Source organism: Atractosteus spatula, chromosome 6 (assembly GCF_055471065.1).
Source record: "Atractosteus spatula isolate fAtrSpa1 chromosome 6, fAtrSpa1.hap1, whole genome shotgun sequence".
Taxonomy (NCBI): Eukaryota; Metazoa; Chordata; class Actinopteri; order Semionotiformes; family Lepisosteidae; genus Atractosteus; species Atractosteus spatula.
Window position 1 is genome coordinate 43351447 of NC_142711.1, and position 18410 is coordinate 43369856.

The 18410-nt window shown below is 37.8% G+C and overlaps 2 protein-coding genes across 11 annotated transcripts in view; one reads left to right on the plus strand and one right to left on the minus strand.

Moving 5' to 3' along the window:
• ankhb (ANKH inorganic pyrophosphate transport regulator b) overlaps nucleotides 1-15511 on the plus strand; it is a 53999-nt gene extending 38488 nt beyond the window's left edge. Inside the window, exons 9-12 of the mRNA XM_088918427.1 lie at nucleotides 5279-5408; nucleotides 6573-6696; nucleotides 12090-12189; nucleotides 14284-15511. Coding sequence (XP_088774553.1) covers nucleotides 5279-5408; nucleotides 6573-6696; nucleotides 12090-12189; nucleotides 14284-14406 — 477 coding nt within the window. The 3' untranslated portion in view covers nucleotides 14407-15511. The remainder of the gene's footprint in view (nucleotides 1-5278; nucleotides 5409-6572; nucleotides 6697-12089; nucleotides 12190-14283) is intronic.
• Nucleotides 15512-16489: 978 nt separating this feature from the next.
• The window catches only part of otulinb (OTU deubiquitinase with linear linkage specificity b), a 29006-nt gene continuing 27085 nt past the window's right edge, over nucleotides 16490-18410 (minus strand). For all 10 annotated transcript variants that reach the window (XM_088918570.1, XM_088918577.1, XM_088918569.1 and 7 more), the window contains one exon: nucleotides 16490-17965. In XM_088918570.1, coding sequence (XP_088774696.1) covers nucleotides 17771-17965 — 195 coding nt within the window. In that variant the 3' untranslated portion in view covers nucleotides 16490-17770. The remainder of the gene's footprint in view (nucleotides 17966-18410) is intronic.

Genomic DNA, 18410 nt, shown 5'->3' on the forward strand with positions numbered 1-18410 from the left:
GGCAAAGGCTTTAAGGAAGGCAGTTGTTTTTAACACATCTGGGGGGCTTTTCCTTTGCCACGAACAGGAAAAAGAAATTATAAATGCATATACAGTACAACTCTGTCAGTGTCTGGATTCAAGCTGGATTCATCAGTATTAAAACTTGATTTGAAACTAAAAACATTATCTAGCGAAAAGTCCCACATGGATGCATTATAAGAGAAAATATGATAGAAAATCAGTCCTATAGTTCTGACTTTATTACCGTAATGATGTAAACGTATTACCTAATAATTATATTTGCATATACTTGTTTTTTTAATTTGATTTCAGTCCCCTGTTAAGGAATGATCTTGACACGCAACCTTCCTATTTGCATCGTTCTAAAGGGAAATTAGTTGTTTTCTTATGCATTTTTTATTACACAAAGTTTTTCAGAAACGCTTCTGGCATATGAATCGAAAACTACCTATACAGTATTATGTGTTTCTAATTATGTTAAGATTCCCTAATAGATTTCTACTAAAATGTTCTGCAGCTGTCACAATAAATCACAATAAATGTAAAAGTCAGAGTAGGACTTACTTTAAAAATATTGAACTTGTATTTAGTGCACAGCTGCCTTTATTGAAATATCATTTTTGTTAATTTCCTTTCCTAGGAAAAACCAGGTAACTCAGCTACTTACTGATAGATACCAGTAGGCTGTCTCTTTCTGCTGGAGAAAGTGTCCTTTTTGCAACATTTTGTATTACTCAAAGCAGCAGACACTGAATCTTCTATCTCAGTGGCCCAGATTGAAAACAGAGTAGATTCATTGCTGCTTCTAAGAGCGACGTGTCTTAGCAATTCGTTTTCAATGTCTGTATTTCAGCATTATGATCGGCATTGTCTGTTTTTAAACCAGAGGTTTTCCAAGCTGCAAGACTCATCAATGAACTTACCTAGATACAGGAAGCAGTTAAGGTTAATTCCAGTCTGAAAAATTGAAAGAACAAATGCAATGTTTTGGTTCTTCAGCCTTCTTCAGGAGTGAGTAATGTTACCTGTTATACCTAGTGGCTTAAACGACTGCAGATTTATACTATATAAGGACTTAGTTTAAGAGGAGAATTTACTACGTAATGCAAACTATTAAATAATAATACCTAAGGTGAATTGCATGTTAGTTGCTGCATCTATTAATGTATCTTGCATTGTTTCTAAAATATTGTTCTATACAGTATCTCACTCTTGAGGGAATTGTACATAATCCAGTGCTTTTTTCCTAAAACTAATGGACAAGCACTTTGGTTCTTAGACACCACTGGAAAAATTTATATTACATTTCTGTTTCTGTTGTAGTGAGTAATAATAATTGGAGTAAGTATATAGTGCTTTTTTGGACACTCCACTCAAAACGCTTTACAGGTAAAGGGGACTCCCCTCCACCACCACCACCACCACCACCAATGTGCAGCCCCACCTGGATGATGCAATGGCAGCCATAGTGCGCCAGTACACTCACCACACATCAACTATCAGTGGGGAGGAGAACAGAGTCTCTCATCCTAGCGTTAATCCCGCATCAGCAGGGTCCGCTTGTCGGCACGCCCGTCTCCATTTGGTGGTTTGAACCAAATCTTTGGGCTGACGTTTGGGCCATTTAATGCGACGAGAATACTCCATCCTGCCGTTGGAGGTGGCGGAGGAGAACAAAGTAATGTAGCCAATTCATAGAGGGGGATTATTAGGAGACATGAAAAATTTGGACAGGACGCTGGGGTTACACCCCTAATCTTTTTGAGAAACACCCTGGGATTTTTAATGACCACAGAGAGTCAGGACCTCAGTTTTACGTCTCATCCGAAAGACAGCACTTGTTTACAGTATAGTGTCCCCGTCACTATACTGGGGCATTAGGACCCACATGGACTGCAGGGTGAGCACCCCCTGCTGGCCTCACTAACACCTCTTCCAGCAGCAACAGTTTTTCCCAGGAGGTCTCCCATCCAGGTACTGACCAGGCTCTCACCTGCTTATCTTCAGTGGGTTGCCAATTGTAAGTTGCAGGGTGACATGGCTGCTGCCTCTGGAGGAGAACAGAATGATGAAGAAAATTCATAGATGGGGATTATTAGGAGGCCATGATTGGTAAGGGCCAATGGGAAATTTGGCCAGGACACCAGGTTACACCCTGGGATTTTTAATGACCACAGAGAGTCAGGACCTCAGTTTTACATCTAATCCGAAGGACGGCACTTTTTTACAGTATAGTGTCCCTATCACTATACTGGGGCATTAGGACCCACATAGACTGCAGGGTGAGCGCCTCCTGCTGGCCCCACTAACACCTCTTTCAGCAGCAACCTTAGTTTTTCACGGGCAGATCTAAACCAGATAAAACCTTTTCAATAGGGCACACACTCACTGACATAGTCTCAGTGTGATAACATCACAGGCCAGAGCAGAAGTGATAGCAAATGTTCCAGTTTCTCTTAACAACAAAACAGTTTTCACAGTTTACAAAACCTTAGCAATTACTACTTAAAGCACCATATTTGCACAGATAGCATGAGATGTAGAAGCAGACAACGAAAGGCTTAAGTATTCATTTTCAAACTGTAAAAAGCATCTCAACCAGATTTCTTCATGACCTGTGGGGTGGCAGTACTGGTTGATGGATAAGCATCTAGATGTACAGCTTTTTAATCCCTGGGGGATTAACTGTAATTTTGATCACTTACACTATAAAGACTGTGTTTTGAGGTACTTACAGTTTTTAATTAAATTTAGGTGTAACCGGCAGTTTCACAGACTGCAAAGTCACAAAGATACACATAATATAAAAAAATTATGGGCCTGGTCAGTGAGAATAGATCAAAGAAAAATGTTTGCAATTTTGGATAAGCAAGATCTGTGTTTCAGATTATCCCAGCGACTTGTAGTCCAAATTTAGGAAAAAGGTTTAGATGAGTCATCTAAATATGTTGAATTGTAGTCTGAAATGTGAATCATTTTTCATAAGATCCATAGTTAATTAGCTAGTTGGCTCTAGTGTTCCTTCAGTGTTTCTCTTACCTTCTTTTACCTAAGTGAAGCTACGTGGCACAGGTTAAAATACAAATACAAGTAAAAATATCTTGAAGCAGATTAAGGATGTGTTGCTACTTTCTGGCACTACAGCTACTTTAATACATCAGCATGATTGATCTGTTCAGAAATCTTTCCTGACAGATAAATCCTGGAAAGCAGGCTGATAATAAGAGCACCATCAAGCAAACCACTTGGGACATTGAACAATTTATTTGACAACGGATGTGTTCGATTCAATTCATTTTTATATAGCGCCTTTCACAACAAGCCTTTCGTTGCCCCAAGGCGCTTAACAGTGCAAGTGACCATACATGTTGTGAATACAGAACAGAAAAGACCAGAAGACAATGGAGGAGAGGAACCAAAAACTCCTTAGTAAGGAGAAAAAACACCTCCAGGGGTCCAAGGTCAACTGGCTGCCCAACCCCTTTGAGCATGCTAACATTTTACAATTAATAAAAGGAATAAATGAGTAAGGGTATTAATCCATCCATCATGTCTTCTGTTTGTCAGTACTCCATGCAGATATCTGTACACCAGCAAAATCCTCCTAAACGATAGCTACTGTATATCCATGATGTCCCTCTTGGATCCATGGCAGTGATGCAGCATCCAACTCAGATGGTGCCCAGCCCGGGCGCCATCCGGATATGTGGGGAGGAGAATAGGATAGTTTAGTCAGAACAGATGTATCTACCTGGTGGGCCAACATAGAGACACACAGTGGCATGTACAGCAGCACCAGCAGCCATGGTTGTAGCAGGCTATGATGTAAGGTGTGAGTAGGCTAGGCTAAAGTAATAGGTCTTCCATCTGAATTTGAATACTGAGATTGACTCGGCATCCCGGACATGGGGTGGGAGACTGTTCCATAAGCTAGGGGCCCTGTAACTAAAGATTTACCACCAACTGTTTTTTTTATTAATGCGTGGAATATGAAGAAGACCTGCATTCTGTGATCTAAGCGGGAGACTTGGATGGTAAACATTAATAAGTTCCATTGGATAGACAGGTGCCTGACTTCTGAGAGCCTTATAAGTATGTAGAAGGATTTTGAAGTCCGCCCTGTACCTGACAGGAAGCTAATGAAGAGAACTAAGTATGGGGGTTATATGGTCTTACTTTCTTCTTCTAATGTACTTCACAAATAAAGCTTAAAACAAAAACACTTTACTTAATACAAGATACAATAATTTAGGAACATAATTCTGGGGCCCTTTACTAAACCTATTTCAGTATTTTTATTTTTTTGTTTTTAAATGTCAAACTACCCATACAGGGTGGCAGGATAGCAGTGCTGCCTCGCAGGGTTCGTTTCCTGGGTTGTTTGTGTGGTGTTCATATGTTCTCCCAGTGTTCGCATGGGTTTCCTCCCACAGTCCAAAAACATACTGGTAGGTTCATTGGCTTCTGGGAAAATTAGCCCTGGTGTGCGTGTGTGTGTATTTTTGCCTTGAGATGGACTGGGTTCCTGTCCAGGGTGTTTCTGCAGTATATGTATTACTGCAGGGTTCTTTCTCCTCGTTGTTTCTGTAATGGACTCCATTTCCCTTGCGACCCCGTGTTGGATAAAGCATTTCGAAAATACCCATGCATATCAAGAATGCAAAGCTGCCATCTGTGGAATTATGACTGAATGCCTTTAAGTCAGAATTCCACCTAAATGATTTTCCTTAAGGTATTTAGCACAATGGCCTGGATTATAAAGTTATATAATATTCCAAGTAACAGCATAACACTTTTATAGTAAGTACATTCCCAAAACATAACCCCACCATCACCAGTTTGATAAATTACAGGTACGGTACTATTTTCACAAAGTGGAAACTTAAAATATACATAAGCTATATTAATATATGTATTATTGCAGACGTGTGCTAGATTTTATGTTTTTCACACTAAATAAAGTTTTAATTCTTTAATTTAGTAGGAGTTTTTTTGAGATGGCTGGTCTTTTAGGCTGTATCAGGTTTGTACGGGATTTTATATTTTTAGACTCTTGGCTGGAGGTTAAATTTTAGAATTTTTTTTCTACTTCTTACGATAATTTTCTGTTGGGGGGGAAAAAATGTTTCAAACAGTTTTCTTTACAGTATACTGAAAGACAAAAAATGCAATAAATGAGTATTGGAGCCTAAAGCATTTACTGTATCACTTTTAATCCTAGTCTCTTTTTACTTCTTTAAACAACCAATATATTTTTTTGTTTCCTTTTTCCTAGTTGTGCTTTGTGGTTTTCTGGACCCCACATATTTCAGAGAAGATCTTGGTGGATATCATCGGTGTTGACTACGCCTTTGCAGAACTTTGTGTGGCTCCACTGCGCATTTTTTCCTTTTTCCCACTGCCAGGTATAGTAGAATCTGATACTTCTTTTTAGCTTCGGAGGAACATGAGCATCTCAAAGCTGCCTATGTAGTATGGGTTGTCTGGCCTTTCCTAAAGTTTGCAATTGTGGAGGACAGTCAGGAGTCCACCTGCAACTTTCTCTCTGTCGGCTGTCAAATAGTCATCCTTTATTCTTGAGATACTTGTGGTGCATTTAGGTTTTATGGTACCTTACTCAAAATAGTAAAGGAGACAAATGTTCAGTTCAGAACCCAGCTCAAGACCCTTTTTGTATAATGTGGTTGTGACAAATTATTTTGTAGTTAGGAATGCACCTATTCAAAATACGGTATTGTATGTAAACCATTAAATATTGAATAAATATTTTTATTCAGTTTTGAAATATTTCAGAGGCAACACACCTGTTCGACAGTGCTTCTGCAAGTTTATCAATTTCTTTTTTTCTTACCACACCAGCAATTCTTTCAAGCATTATCTGTTTTTTTTAGTTTTTCATTTAAACCGAGTTAAATAAAGAATGCCCTTCTATATAAGCAGGTACTCCATAGGTCATTTACTGGACCAATATGATTAATTTACCTTGCTTAGCGGTTCAGTGTTTTCTTGTTTGTATGTAACTCAGATATCAAAGATTAAATCTTTCTTATCGTGGTCTTTTTCACCACCCAGTTTACATTACTGTCCTTGACTTGAGAGACCTATAAAGTTAGGTGTTATCCTAGTAACAGTGATTTGAATTGAAATGAATGTCTTCCTTTAGTTTTAAAAAAAGAATACACTTTGAAAGGTGTCCATGGACCACCTTTTACACCTTGAGAATCATTTGGTATGCGCAAACAGTATGCACATTGCCTTGTTTCAGCAAAAACTGACTCCATTTTTATTACTGTATTCCTGTTGCTTTTAACTTTTACACATCCTCTATGTTACTGACTTATTGCGACAATGAGTCAAGGAGATAAACTGGGGAGCAATGCGGTCTAGAGGACACTGATGTTATTCAAATGAAAATGCCTTTACTCTTTCACCTCAGAGATCTTGTTTTTCCTTCATAAGCAACTGTATAATCATCCTTTTGTAATGGCTACTCTATAATGTACTTGCTATTGTGTATGCTGGCCTTCGGGAATGTGTAACCCCTGACTTCTTTCTCCGCTCTCTTTCAGTTACAATCCGAGCACACCTCACTGGCTGGCTTATGACCCTGAAGAAGACCTTCGTTTTGGCTCCCAGCTCCGTTCTGCGAATTATTGTCCTCATCACCAGCCTCATTGTGCTTCCTTACTTGGGGTAGGTTGGACATCATTGTTGGCCTTTTTTCATTTTCTGTACTAATGCCCGCTTCCCTCAAGAGCGGAGTGCGAGAGAGCAAATGAGGGGTTGTGATGCGCTCAACAGTGACACGTTATAGTGACACATCAGTTGGTCGGTTCACACTGATCCTTATCTGTCATTCTTTTGAAACTATAATTCCACAGAACTGATGAGGTAGCTTAGTGCTGAATTGCTTGTGGTGACATAGACCTGGCATTTATCAGGGTGGCTTAGGATTGGCAAGATGTAACCCCTCACTTTGGTATCAAATTAGTGGGATGGGATGACAATTCCTGATTCAGTGCCCTGGCTTAAACTGAATGTTGAGGCCTAGTAGATGATATACTGTTTGTTTTGTGGGCTATCGACCTCACCCAGACTAAATATCACAAAACCATATCCACAATCTCTCCTGTCAAAGGTTCACTTCATGTTCGTTAGTCTAATCTGTTTCACCAGCTGTAACTGCCGTGTGACTGTGTGCCGAAAGATAAGGGGAACATATTAGTAAGGCCTTCCAAATGTTGGTATTTACTTTTAATCGTGTGACATCGCTTTAAACATGTTGTGCCAATCCACTTTAAGCAAAGTAAACCACAATGAATTTTATCCTAAATTGAACAAATGGCAATTTCTTGTCTTGACAGAATATCTGGCACACAAATAAGCCGTGTTAATCAGCCTTCCTTAGACCTGTTGAATTCACATAATAAAATCTTATTTTATTTAGATTTCAGTATATTTACACTATTAGGCTTATGCTTTTGTACCTTTTGCTGTTAGCTGGAAAAAAGTACTTTAGCACACATTGAGTAAGTACAACAGTTACAGTAGAAATCAGAAACACGTCATTTAAAATTTCAATAATTTCAAGGAGGCATCCAAAATCCAGGACTATATGAAAAAAATAAATTCCTAAAATTGGAAGCCCTAATTATAGCTCATGTCTGCTTGCAGTTCTTAGGCATTTTTATATGAGGATATGGTTGTTAAGGTTGCAGATCTTCTAGGTGATCCATGAGGATTTTAAGGGAGGTTCCTCCTATCTAGCTTAAAGCATACAAAAAGTTGTTTTGGTTGAGGGCAAAGGTCATATAGCTGCTTTATATGGTTTTGACACCAGAGCTTTAATAGTTCCAAACGTTCACATTTATTAACGCACCTGACACAGACACTCCTGTCCTTGATACAAAACAGAAGGCACCCATTGACTTGTTGCTACTATCTTTTTAGAGACAGCACACATTACAAGCTCTTCAGATATACAAACTCTTACGTTTCTCATTCTGCAATTCCACATTCTCAACAGGGCTGAGATGACTAAGATGAATTAAAATCGGAACAAATGAACTGCATGTTAGACAGTTCAAAATCGTAAGTGCTGAATGGATCAGAGTTCAGTTACTGAAATGTCTGGGATTCATTCTTTCTCTCAAAGACTCCCATGTCTGGAGTTCTAGACGCTGCTTTTAACAGTTACACCAAACTTTACTTTTTCTGTTTTACTCTTTATTTAAAAAGGAGCCTTACACATAAGATTGAGGAGGAATGACTCTCTGTAAACAAGCCTACTGTATGTTTGAACTCAGGAAAGCTAAGGAACACTTTAAACTTTGCACTTGAAGTCTCATTCCTGGCTTCATTCTCTTTGTGGGACTTGTTGCTCCTCTACTCCTCTCTATGACAACCTGTGAGGAAAGGTTTCTTATGCCACAATAATGAAGCATGAAGCAGGTAAAATATAAAAAGAAAATCTAAGATCCTATTTGGAGTCTTTGTCCTTGTCTGTATGAATATGGTTTCTGGCTAAGTGTGGAATTATACTGAAAATTAACCAAAATACCAGGACCCCCGGTCATATTTTTAAGCTTTAAGAGGTGGTGAATTCATGGTCTGGGGAGAATGAGACAGACTTGTACAATCGTACTCAGTCAGAAAAATCCCCCAATCTCAATGTTATTGAAAACTGGTGAACCGAGGGGTCTCAGTCTTATTGAAAACTGGTGAACCAAGGGGTACACAGAGATCAGTTGTGCACATTATTATCCTTATTGTAGTCTTAGCTGAAAATGATCCTCTCTGAGGAACAGGAAAGGACTGGGCTGCACTTCATAACCATGTGCAGTATACTCTACATCCAGTTCAACATATTAGTGCAGTGTGCAGAGGCATACAATGTTTTGGTGGGGTCTCCTCAGGTCACAGTCTTTATTATCCCCAAGGGGCAATTTGTTTTACAGTAGTAGTCAATATAACAAAAACAAACGACACACACATAGAGTACATGCACAAGACAATCATCTGTTAAGCACGATTATGGCCACAAGTATAAAGGAGAACTTAAACCTGTTTGTTTTTAAATCAGGAAATCGGTATCTGCCTTCTGTGGAGAGTAATTGGAATTCATTAAACAAAGTGTATGAAGGGTCCAGTAGGACAGAATATGCTTTTTGCAAGACTCGTAAAATATACACGTAGGACAGAGCCGAAAGGTCAGCACCAATGACTTTCTGACATACTGAATTTGGGACAATAATCCTTAGATTCAGATTCCCAAACTAGCAGACTAGGGTAAAAGTTAAAGCATATTCAATAAAAGTCTGATAAGACAAGATCAACAACGAATTATCAACCTTAAAATGTTTGATTCCACAAGAAAGAGGCCATTGCCCTTTTTCTAAAAAAAAAAAATTGACGCTTGCCTCATAAAACGTGAATGTCGTACTGTACACTAGCAAACTAAAGAATCTGAGCAATTATCATTTATGAACTATGAAGGCTATAAACAGACTTGATTCAAGTATTTCACATTCTGAAAGGCCGTGACAAAGTCAAAACTGGTCTTCAGAATGAACAGTGAAACACAAACCAGAGGACACTATGTGGAAACACATTTAAAACTGGAAACAGGAGGCACATTGGGAGAATGGAACAAGCTACAGTACCTCAGAATGTTTTTGAAATCAATATCCTGAATTTTTTTTACAAAACAGAAGAGATCCTCAGATCAATTAGCTACTTATTGCCATGGGATAGATGAGCTGAATTACCTCCTCTTCTATGTAACATTTCTTATGATCTTTTAATTTGGCACTCTTCTTTGGAAAGAGCTGTAAAGGTCAATGTCTAAAATTGATCAACAAAGCTAAAAATAGCAAAAAGCTCAGTGCTTGAATTAGTCTTTTAAGTGAGAGGTCAGGGGACAATTGTACATTGGCAAGCCTCCAAAAACAATGTTCATTTCTGTTTGCAAATTTAAAAAAAACAACATTGTAGCAGGGCATTGAGAACAAATAAAAAATCTGCTGATAGGCAGAAGTGACATTAAAAAACAGGTTAAGTATATTGAATTGTTTTGAGCCATAAAAAAAGAGGAAGGGTTGTGAAACTATAAATTTCCCTTCTAGTTCTGTGCCAGATATATATATTTTTTTACTGTAGATGTTTGAAAACAAAACATTATTGTTAATGCTAGTTTGGAGTATTTCATAATAGATGCTTAAGTACTGTGTTTAACTATGATTTATACTTTATATAGGGCATCTTGTCAGTAATAAACTTTTTGGGGAATTTCTTTGGAAAACCTTTCCTGTTTTTTTTAATATAAAATAAATCCATAGTTTCCCATGCCAGCGCCTGAAGGAACATAAGGAACTTGATGTGGATAAGCAATGCTGGATGGGAGAGTCAGAGAAAAATAAAGAACTGTAACAAGTACATCTGAGGTCTTGGATAAACATGTGGTATGCCCTCCTGCTACCTGCAATTAGCAGACTTGTTTGAACCAGTGTAGCTGCAATTAGTGTATAAGCCAGGACTTGGGCGATTTGAGAAACAGCCCACCCCGTTAGGCAGAGAATCCTGGAAGATGTGTGTAGTGTTGACAACATTAGACATTTTATTCTTGCACAGAGGCCTGGCACAGCTCATTTTCGTGAGACGATGCACCCCATTTAGAACAGTCATCCGAGAGATTTTGCTGGTTGTATTTAACCCTCTGTGATGCCTTCTGTGTTGAAACACCTGCACAGCAGCAAGCAGAACTATTGGAATGTTTCATTGTAAGCCGTGATGTCGTTTTATATATTATCCATTAAACTACTTATATTAATCAATTCTTTCTTATAGAAGTTTGCAGGCCTAAAAAACACAGAAGTTTTTTTTGTTATTGTGGAATGAGTATGGTTTCCTAAAGAATGTAAAACTAAGTGGATAAAAGCCTTTCTGTTTAAAGTGACAGGTGATAACACTTTTGTCACTAATGTGTGATATGACAAAGAAAGATTAACTGTAAACTGTTAAAGAGATCAAAAGTATACAGTATATCTGTAATTTTGCAGGAGACTATATGCTGATACAGTATATGTACATATGGGCATATAAAGTGTGAACAATCCACATTCTGTAGAAGCCTGTGGAGTTGTGGAAGTTTTCATTACATTAAATTGGGTAATTGACTAGATATCTCAACTACAGCTAGCTAAGATAAATTAAATAAACACTGAAGATATAATTGTTAGATAATGTTAAATAACAAAAAAAATCCCAATTAAAAATTCAGTATTAAAATTTAATTATATTTTTAATTAAACATTTAAAATAAAAAGAATCTCAAAAACCTATGTATGTGTGTGGATTCCATTGCTGACCAAAATATTGAAATTAGCAAGTTCACAAGAATACCTTTATGACTGAGTATAATATGAGAACACAATGTACTTGGAGGTATAGTTAAGAGGTAGTAAAAACATTAACAATGTCTTTTATACTTTTTTATATTATACTATTCTGAAAATAGGTTGCCAGTGTTTGTCTGAATATATGTCGATTTGGTTAGAAACGACTTCACACTTGAAATTAACAATCCGTTTTAATTGATTGTATTTACCTGCTGCGTCAGCATATTGCAGAACTTTTGAAATTGCTGCCAATAGCAGTAGCACTTGTCCATTTTACTATTAGCCCTGAAGGATAACACTTGCTGTTTCATAACACAACCAGAGGTATTTGTTCTTACAAATAAGTTTGGCTTTCATTTCTTTCTGAGCTGAGGTAATGTTTTAAGTGTGCCTTATTCTGCTGCTGTTTTATTAGCTAGTAAAGATCAGTGAAATGCCAAATATCATTGTGTGTATCGAGATTTGTAGCTGTAAAGGTCAGGTGTGTGGGATTTATTGGCACTAAGGAATAAATATGTAATACTGAAACTGCAGTTTTTTCATTCTTATGACTTTAGATAAATTTGCTTAGGAAGAGACAAATATACACATCTGTATGTGCCAAACCCATTTTTTTCAAAACTTAGTAGACGTGTTCAATCCACTCTTTTTGAGGCTGTTTATTTTTCAGTTCTGTTCTGTGTTTTTCAGGGTCCATGGTGCCACACTAGGGGTGGGCTCTCTGCTGGCCGGTTTCCTTGGAGAATCCACTATGGTTGCAATAGCTGCCTGCTATGTGTATAGAAAACAGGTATGAAAACTGTAGGCTGTATTTCCCATAATTAACAGAACAATGAACAAACAAAAAAACAGCATCTCCTGAGAAATGAGCATTGTTTCCTTGAGATATAGTTTTTCTTCAGAAATAATTTCCAGAATAACATACACGAATATTCTGTAGAATAAAACAATATTGTCTTACACAAGCATTAGAAAAATAAGTTGCCTAAGTAATAGATTAAAATATATCTACAAATGTACTATAGCTTTTTAGTTTACATATTATATAGGATTTCATTTTCAGGTTCTAATTAGTAATAGGTAAAATAATAATACAGCCCCAAACTACTGCCTTTCCACCCACTTAATGAAAAGGGAAATTCCTTTTCATAGCTACCAAGAGAATGTACATTAGTATGTGTTACACATTCTCCACTAGTGTACTGTTTTGTCTTTGAGAATAATTGAATACATTATTCTTTGTTGACTAAAGGAGAGTTGAGACTTAGAAGCAAGTTTGTGGCAAAAATTCTTGATTATGCTTTGAGTTTTTGTGATTTCTTATTGATTCACTGCACACATGCACATGGACAATTTCCTGCTAGACAACTTCACTTGTATTTTAATCTTTCGTTTATGAGGGTTGCCCTTATGCTGTTAATGTTTTCATTAACCATTAATTAATCATATTAATTAAATTAATGTCTCATGTTTCCAAGGTGACAAGTTACACACAAGTGTAGGTGTAGACATGCAAAGTGGCACCAGCGCTGAAAGGGTACAATCCAAAAAACATTTTCTGAATGTTAGGCAGTCTAGCCAGACTCGACATTGCCCACGTATGTGGATAGATCATCTGTAAGTTTCCTTTGCTGTTTTTTTTTCAACAGATGCGGTCTGAACACTAGTGTGGGCCGCGGAAACAATGTCAGATTCAGAATCTTCTCACCCTCAAATGTCATTTTTAAATATCTGTAATTCCTTAACTGACTAGACACTTATGCTCCCCCCCCCCAGTGATTGTACCATATGCGTCAAAGTCTGTTTTAAGTGCATTGTAATTACAATTACGCTAGTGAAATATTTAATATTTATCATGATTGAAGTTTGTTATACATTTAATTTATTGATGTTTAGTAATATAGAATCCTAGGATATTGGAAAATTCCAAAAATATTTGGTAATAGACTAGTTCGGTTGAGTCAGAATAATCTTTTTGTCAATATTGGAAATTTCTTGAAGTGTTGCATAATTTAGATAATTAGGATAATGATATGAGACTTTATGCAGAGTTCAATTCATTCACATATCAAAAACATACAAAATACCTTGCAAGACATTAAACATTTGCTAACCTAAATCTGTGTGTTTCAGACAGGCTGACTAAAAGATGTATAAGCAATGATGTAATTGGGGCTGAATTACAAGAATAGATCCTCACAGGTGATTGGAAACTAGGTTTTGGAATGCTGGCTCTTTGCTCGATATAGGAACACTACAAACACTACTAACTTTTCATGTGGTCTGATTGTCAGACACATATACTGTATGTATTTATATATTTATATACTGGATTTTAGAAAACTTAATATATTATCTGGTGATTGTGTTGACTAATTAGTTGATCCTTTTAATGCTTATTTAGGGATACACATGAGATGCATGGTTCCGTATTACTTCAGTATGGATTTGCATTTCTTTATTGTAACAGTAGCCAATGGGCCGCTGCTTCAAAGCTCTAAAGTCCTGGGTTTGATGCTGGGGTGCCTTCTTTATGGAGTTTATAGTCTGACTGACTCCAGCACACTTAGGCTCAGAAGAAAAAGATTGCATAGGTGACCAGTGTATTCCACATTCAAGCACGTGTCCTGCTACTCTTTAACACATCAGAGCTGGAAAATAGAAACCAGCCAGTTGATTCTTGAGGTCAGGTGTTGGCATCAGTGGCAGAGTTGTGAATTGAATCCTTGAGTCCTCAGGTTTTTCTCCTTTTTCATTTCACCTCACTCGTTCTTAATTTCTTATTCGGGCTAATGAAAGATGTTGGTGTTTTAGGAACTGAGGAATTCAAGATAGCTAGAAAACGTGTCGATTAATACTTTCTCTGGAACCGTTATCGTTTCAGAAAAAAAATAAAGACCCGGATGACGAGGCAGCGGTCGAGGGGGAAGACTCTGCGCCGATGAACGAAGTCGGGCCCAGGAGACAAATAGATGACATGGTGGAGATGAGGGAGGAGGACGAGTGAGGCGCTGGGCGGGGCTGTGGACTCAGGAGGCGGGGCCAGTCCTACTGCGTGGACAGGCTAGACTTGCTGCTGCCCCCACCTGGTCTCCTGTTGCCAACAGCGCCACAGTCCGGACCAACTGTGGACCTCTGCCATCTCCACAGTGTACAGAGATCATGTCCGTCAGGGGGCAAAGAGGGCCTTTGCTTGCCTGCAGCGGCTGCGTGTGGTAGCACAGGGCCATCACTCTCGGAAAGAGTCTTCCAGTCTTCACCAGGTTCCGCAATCGCAGGACAGCAAAGGCGCCATTCGTACCAAAGCAACACTGCGCATTCGTATTTTCTTCTCTCTGCTGAATTTTGTGCTGCCGTCCTTTTCATCCTTGAACTGCTACAAGACAAAACTTCATTGCTTGGGGGGGGGGAAACTTTCATATCTTGAATAAACAAGATAAAAAAAAGAACTACACTGACATCGCCATATTGACAGCTTTCTTTTGCCATTGAATTTCTAATTTGCAGCAAAGCTTTGGTTAAAAATCAAAATGCTTGGCTTTTATACTGGCAGAGTTGTTAGAGTCACTGTATCTACAGATTTATATTGGAGTATCAAATAGAGGTAACTATTTCTTGACGTGCTTGTGCAGGCTTGGTGCTTTAGTGCCATTTAAGGGAATTTTTAAAAATATAATGGTGTTGGTGTACAAATATTGTTAGCAATTTATTTTGTAATGGCGGCATCCTGTATAAATGAAATGGCAGGGGGCTGGAACTGTAGTCTGTAGTCTGGTTGACTACTAAAGACTTTTTGCCATACCTGTTGTTTCTTGAATCTGGGAATTCATTTTTTTCATTTTTTTTTAAATCTCAGGACAGATTTCCAGCTGTAGTTCAAGCTCTCATCATACACAGGCCCCATTAACAAGTGAACCACAAGTATTTGAAGGCACCTGAGCTTCTGTAGTTTACTGTAGTTGATAACCCTTTATCAGACAACTTTCTGGACCTTTGTGGTTCCATTGAAAGTAGCTGAACCATGAGTAAGAAGGGAGGAAAAAAACTAATTTTCCTTTACTGAAAAAGAACAAAATTTAAGTATTCCTCAATAATTAAAGGGTGATTTAATGCTACACATTTGACGTGGTCTTCATTTTTTTAGTTGTATTTTTCATATTTTTACTTATCGTGGAGGATAAAACCTTTAGTATCTTCCACTAACGTAATAGTCCTTTGTGATCATGTGTGAAACTGTAAAAAACACTGATATCCAGAAACATTTTTTGTCAACACACACAGATTAGAATTATTTTTTGTCAAATCTACAAATTAGTAGTTTTGCTGAAACAAAGTAAGTTCAAGCAGTGGTGGGTCCTAACTCAGGGTGCGTCAGCGATTACGAACTCAATTGGAGCAGAAGACACAGGGGGGAGGGAGGACCTCCTGTTAACGATGGTATAACGATTACTTCTCTGTGTACGGGGAAAAAAGCCTTTTATTGCAAAAGGATTTTTGGAAAGGGAACAGAAAATGAACCTATTCCCAAAATAATTCCAAATTACGGTCTCATCTCCTCACAAGTGACTGCACTTACAGTGACTGCTACTGCTGTGGAGTGCTTGCAGATGCTTGCAGGCTTAGTCTCACTATTGACTTTGTATGTTAATAAAGTAAGGTTTTAAATGCAAACCTGCTTTTAATGGAAACCATCATTTTCCAGTGATCATACAATTTCAAGAGCCCTCCAAGATCAATCACTTAAATGATGAACTGTCCTTAGATGATCATTTCAACAAAGTGTAATGGGTTGGTTTTCCTTCAGGATATTCTATTGCAATGGTATTGTTTTTTGGGATCCAATTAAATTCCAGCCTGGGAGAACCAAATGAAATGAGGTTAACAAGGGAAGGGAAAGCACTCCTCTAGGGGGACTCCTTAGCTCTAGATGAGAAAATCATATCCAGACCAGTTATACCTTGTCTGCTGTAGAACCAAGTGCACACAAATAGCACCTGTCATGGTGTCATCATAGCACATGATCACTGAAAGCTTTTTCATTAATAAGTACAGTAATTGGTAAGTACATTGAAAAATGTATGCATCAACAATTGTTGAGATTAACAATTTATTTAGAAGGAAAACAAAATACAGTACATCCTACTGTTATTTGGGAAGCTTTGAACCATGACGGTACTGAGTGTAAAATACAAGTAAGAAAAGTCCCTTCTGCTGGGGCTTCCCAGTCCTGGTCAATGTGATCCCAGTGCTAGCTTATTTTCACTCCAATTAAATAAACTAATAAATAAAACGAATTATCCCCCATTTTTGAGATTTTAAGCAAGCTAAAAAAATACTCTAAATTTGCAACTGTCAGAAAGCAAAAAAGTTATTTCAAAATTTTCAGTTAAGCCAGCACTTAACTGGAGTTAGAAGGGTCTACTTATGAGTAATTGTGTACAGTCAGAAAAAGAAATGCAAGCCTGATTATTTGGGAATGGGATCCCGTGACCTGGAACGTGGGGATGGTTCTGTGAAGCTGGGATGGCTAGTTCACAGGGGGGTAGGTATTTCTGCTTTCCTTCCTTCCCTACTGAACAGAAAAAAACTATTGAAAGTCACCACCTCAACCCTTGGAGAAAAAATTCTAGGGTTGTGGATCTCATAAACTGGAGTTGGCCATCCCAGCTAGCCACTTTGACTGTGATTGTGGTCTCAGAGATATGAGCTTTCGTGATGCACAGCATCTGTAAAGCACCTATCCTTGATTTGTTTTCTGCTTGTCAACATTAGTGTTTTGCGTTTTGTCTTTGTCCGATTTGTTTTAAGAAGGGCAATGCTTTTAAAAGTAACATATTACAACCCATTGCATAAGGTAGCACGTAGACCCATGAGATATAAAATGATTCTGGCTTCTGAAGAAATCCCTGAAAATTAATCTTCAAATACAAAAAAATTACACTTTTTTAGCATCACAGAAAAAACTTCTCATTATGGCGTAAAGCTGTAGTCATCAAGTACAAAGGAGTAACGGTTAAAAAAAAATTCTGCTCTCTACCATTAATTAGCTATCATGTCTAAAATTACTCCAGTATCCATGATACATTAGCTTTATAAATTAAACATTTAACTCTGTCAGATAAAAAAAAAATATCCAAGTGCTGTTAGGTTATCTTCTTCAATAAGAAGAAATACATTTGAGTCAGCTTTCGAATCCTCAAACATTTACCATGGGGCTCTAATAATTCCCTGAATTACACTTAGGCATGAGCCTCTCTAAATATCCGTTATTCTGGACAGGCAGAACAATTCAATAAACATTCAACCATCTTGGATTGCCTCAAACCTCTGCAACTTCTGAAAGTGTAAAGAGCTTCAAATGTCCTTTTCTGCTATGGCATCGTTCTTCCCTGCTTCGACACAAGCACGTTGTAGTGGCGGTCATCCTCTGTGACCAGGCACACCCTTGGCCATTCTTCCTTGTGATCATCAGGGTAATAGGTCATAAACTCATCAGTCTCTGATTTGTACAGTCTGTACACCTGTATTGTCTGCTTCAGAGCATAACCAAGCAGGAACATCTCCACCTGAAAGACAAAACAGATTATTTCAGGGTCATTGTGCAACTCGATTTGAGTACCGTATAATCATTTATCATTTCTACCGTATTTCATAAACTGCAAGTTAATTAACATCCAGCAATACAAACAGCATCTGAAATTAATAATAATAATAAAAACTAGTACACTAGTTTGCTTGTAAGGGTTAAACCAGTGAAGCAATGGGCGAAAGCATCTAGCTGTCTTGTTGGTTAAGGTATAAAAACAAAACACTGCTAGCAGAGCAGGAAACATTTGCAACTATGATATAAAGTAACACAGGGCTAGAAAATACTCAGGTTAAAAAGTCAAAAAGATCAATTGTCAATAAGGTTGGAAAAAATGGAAAAAAAGGGTATCAGTTGAATCAGTTAGCACTCATGGATCTTAATTCAGTGCACTGCATTCAATTAACTCAAGGATGCAGATGTCA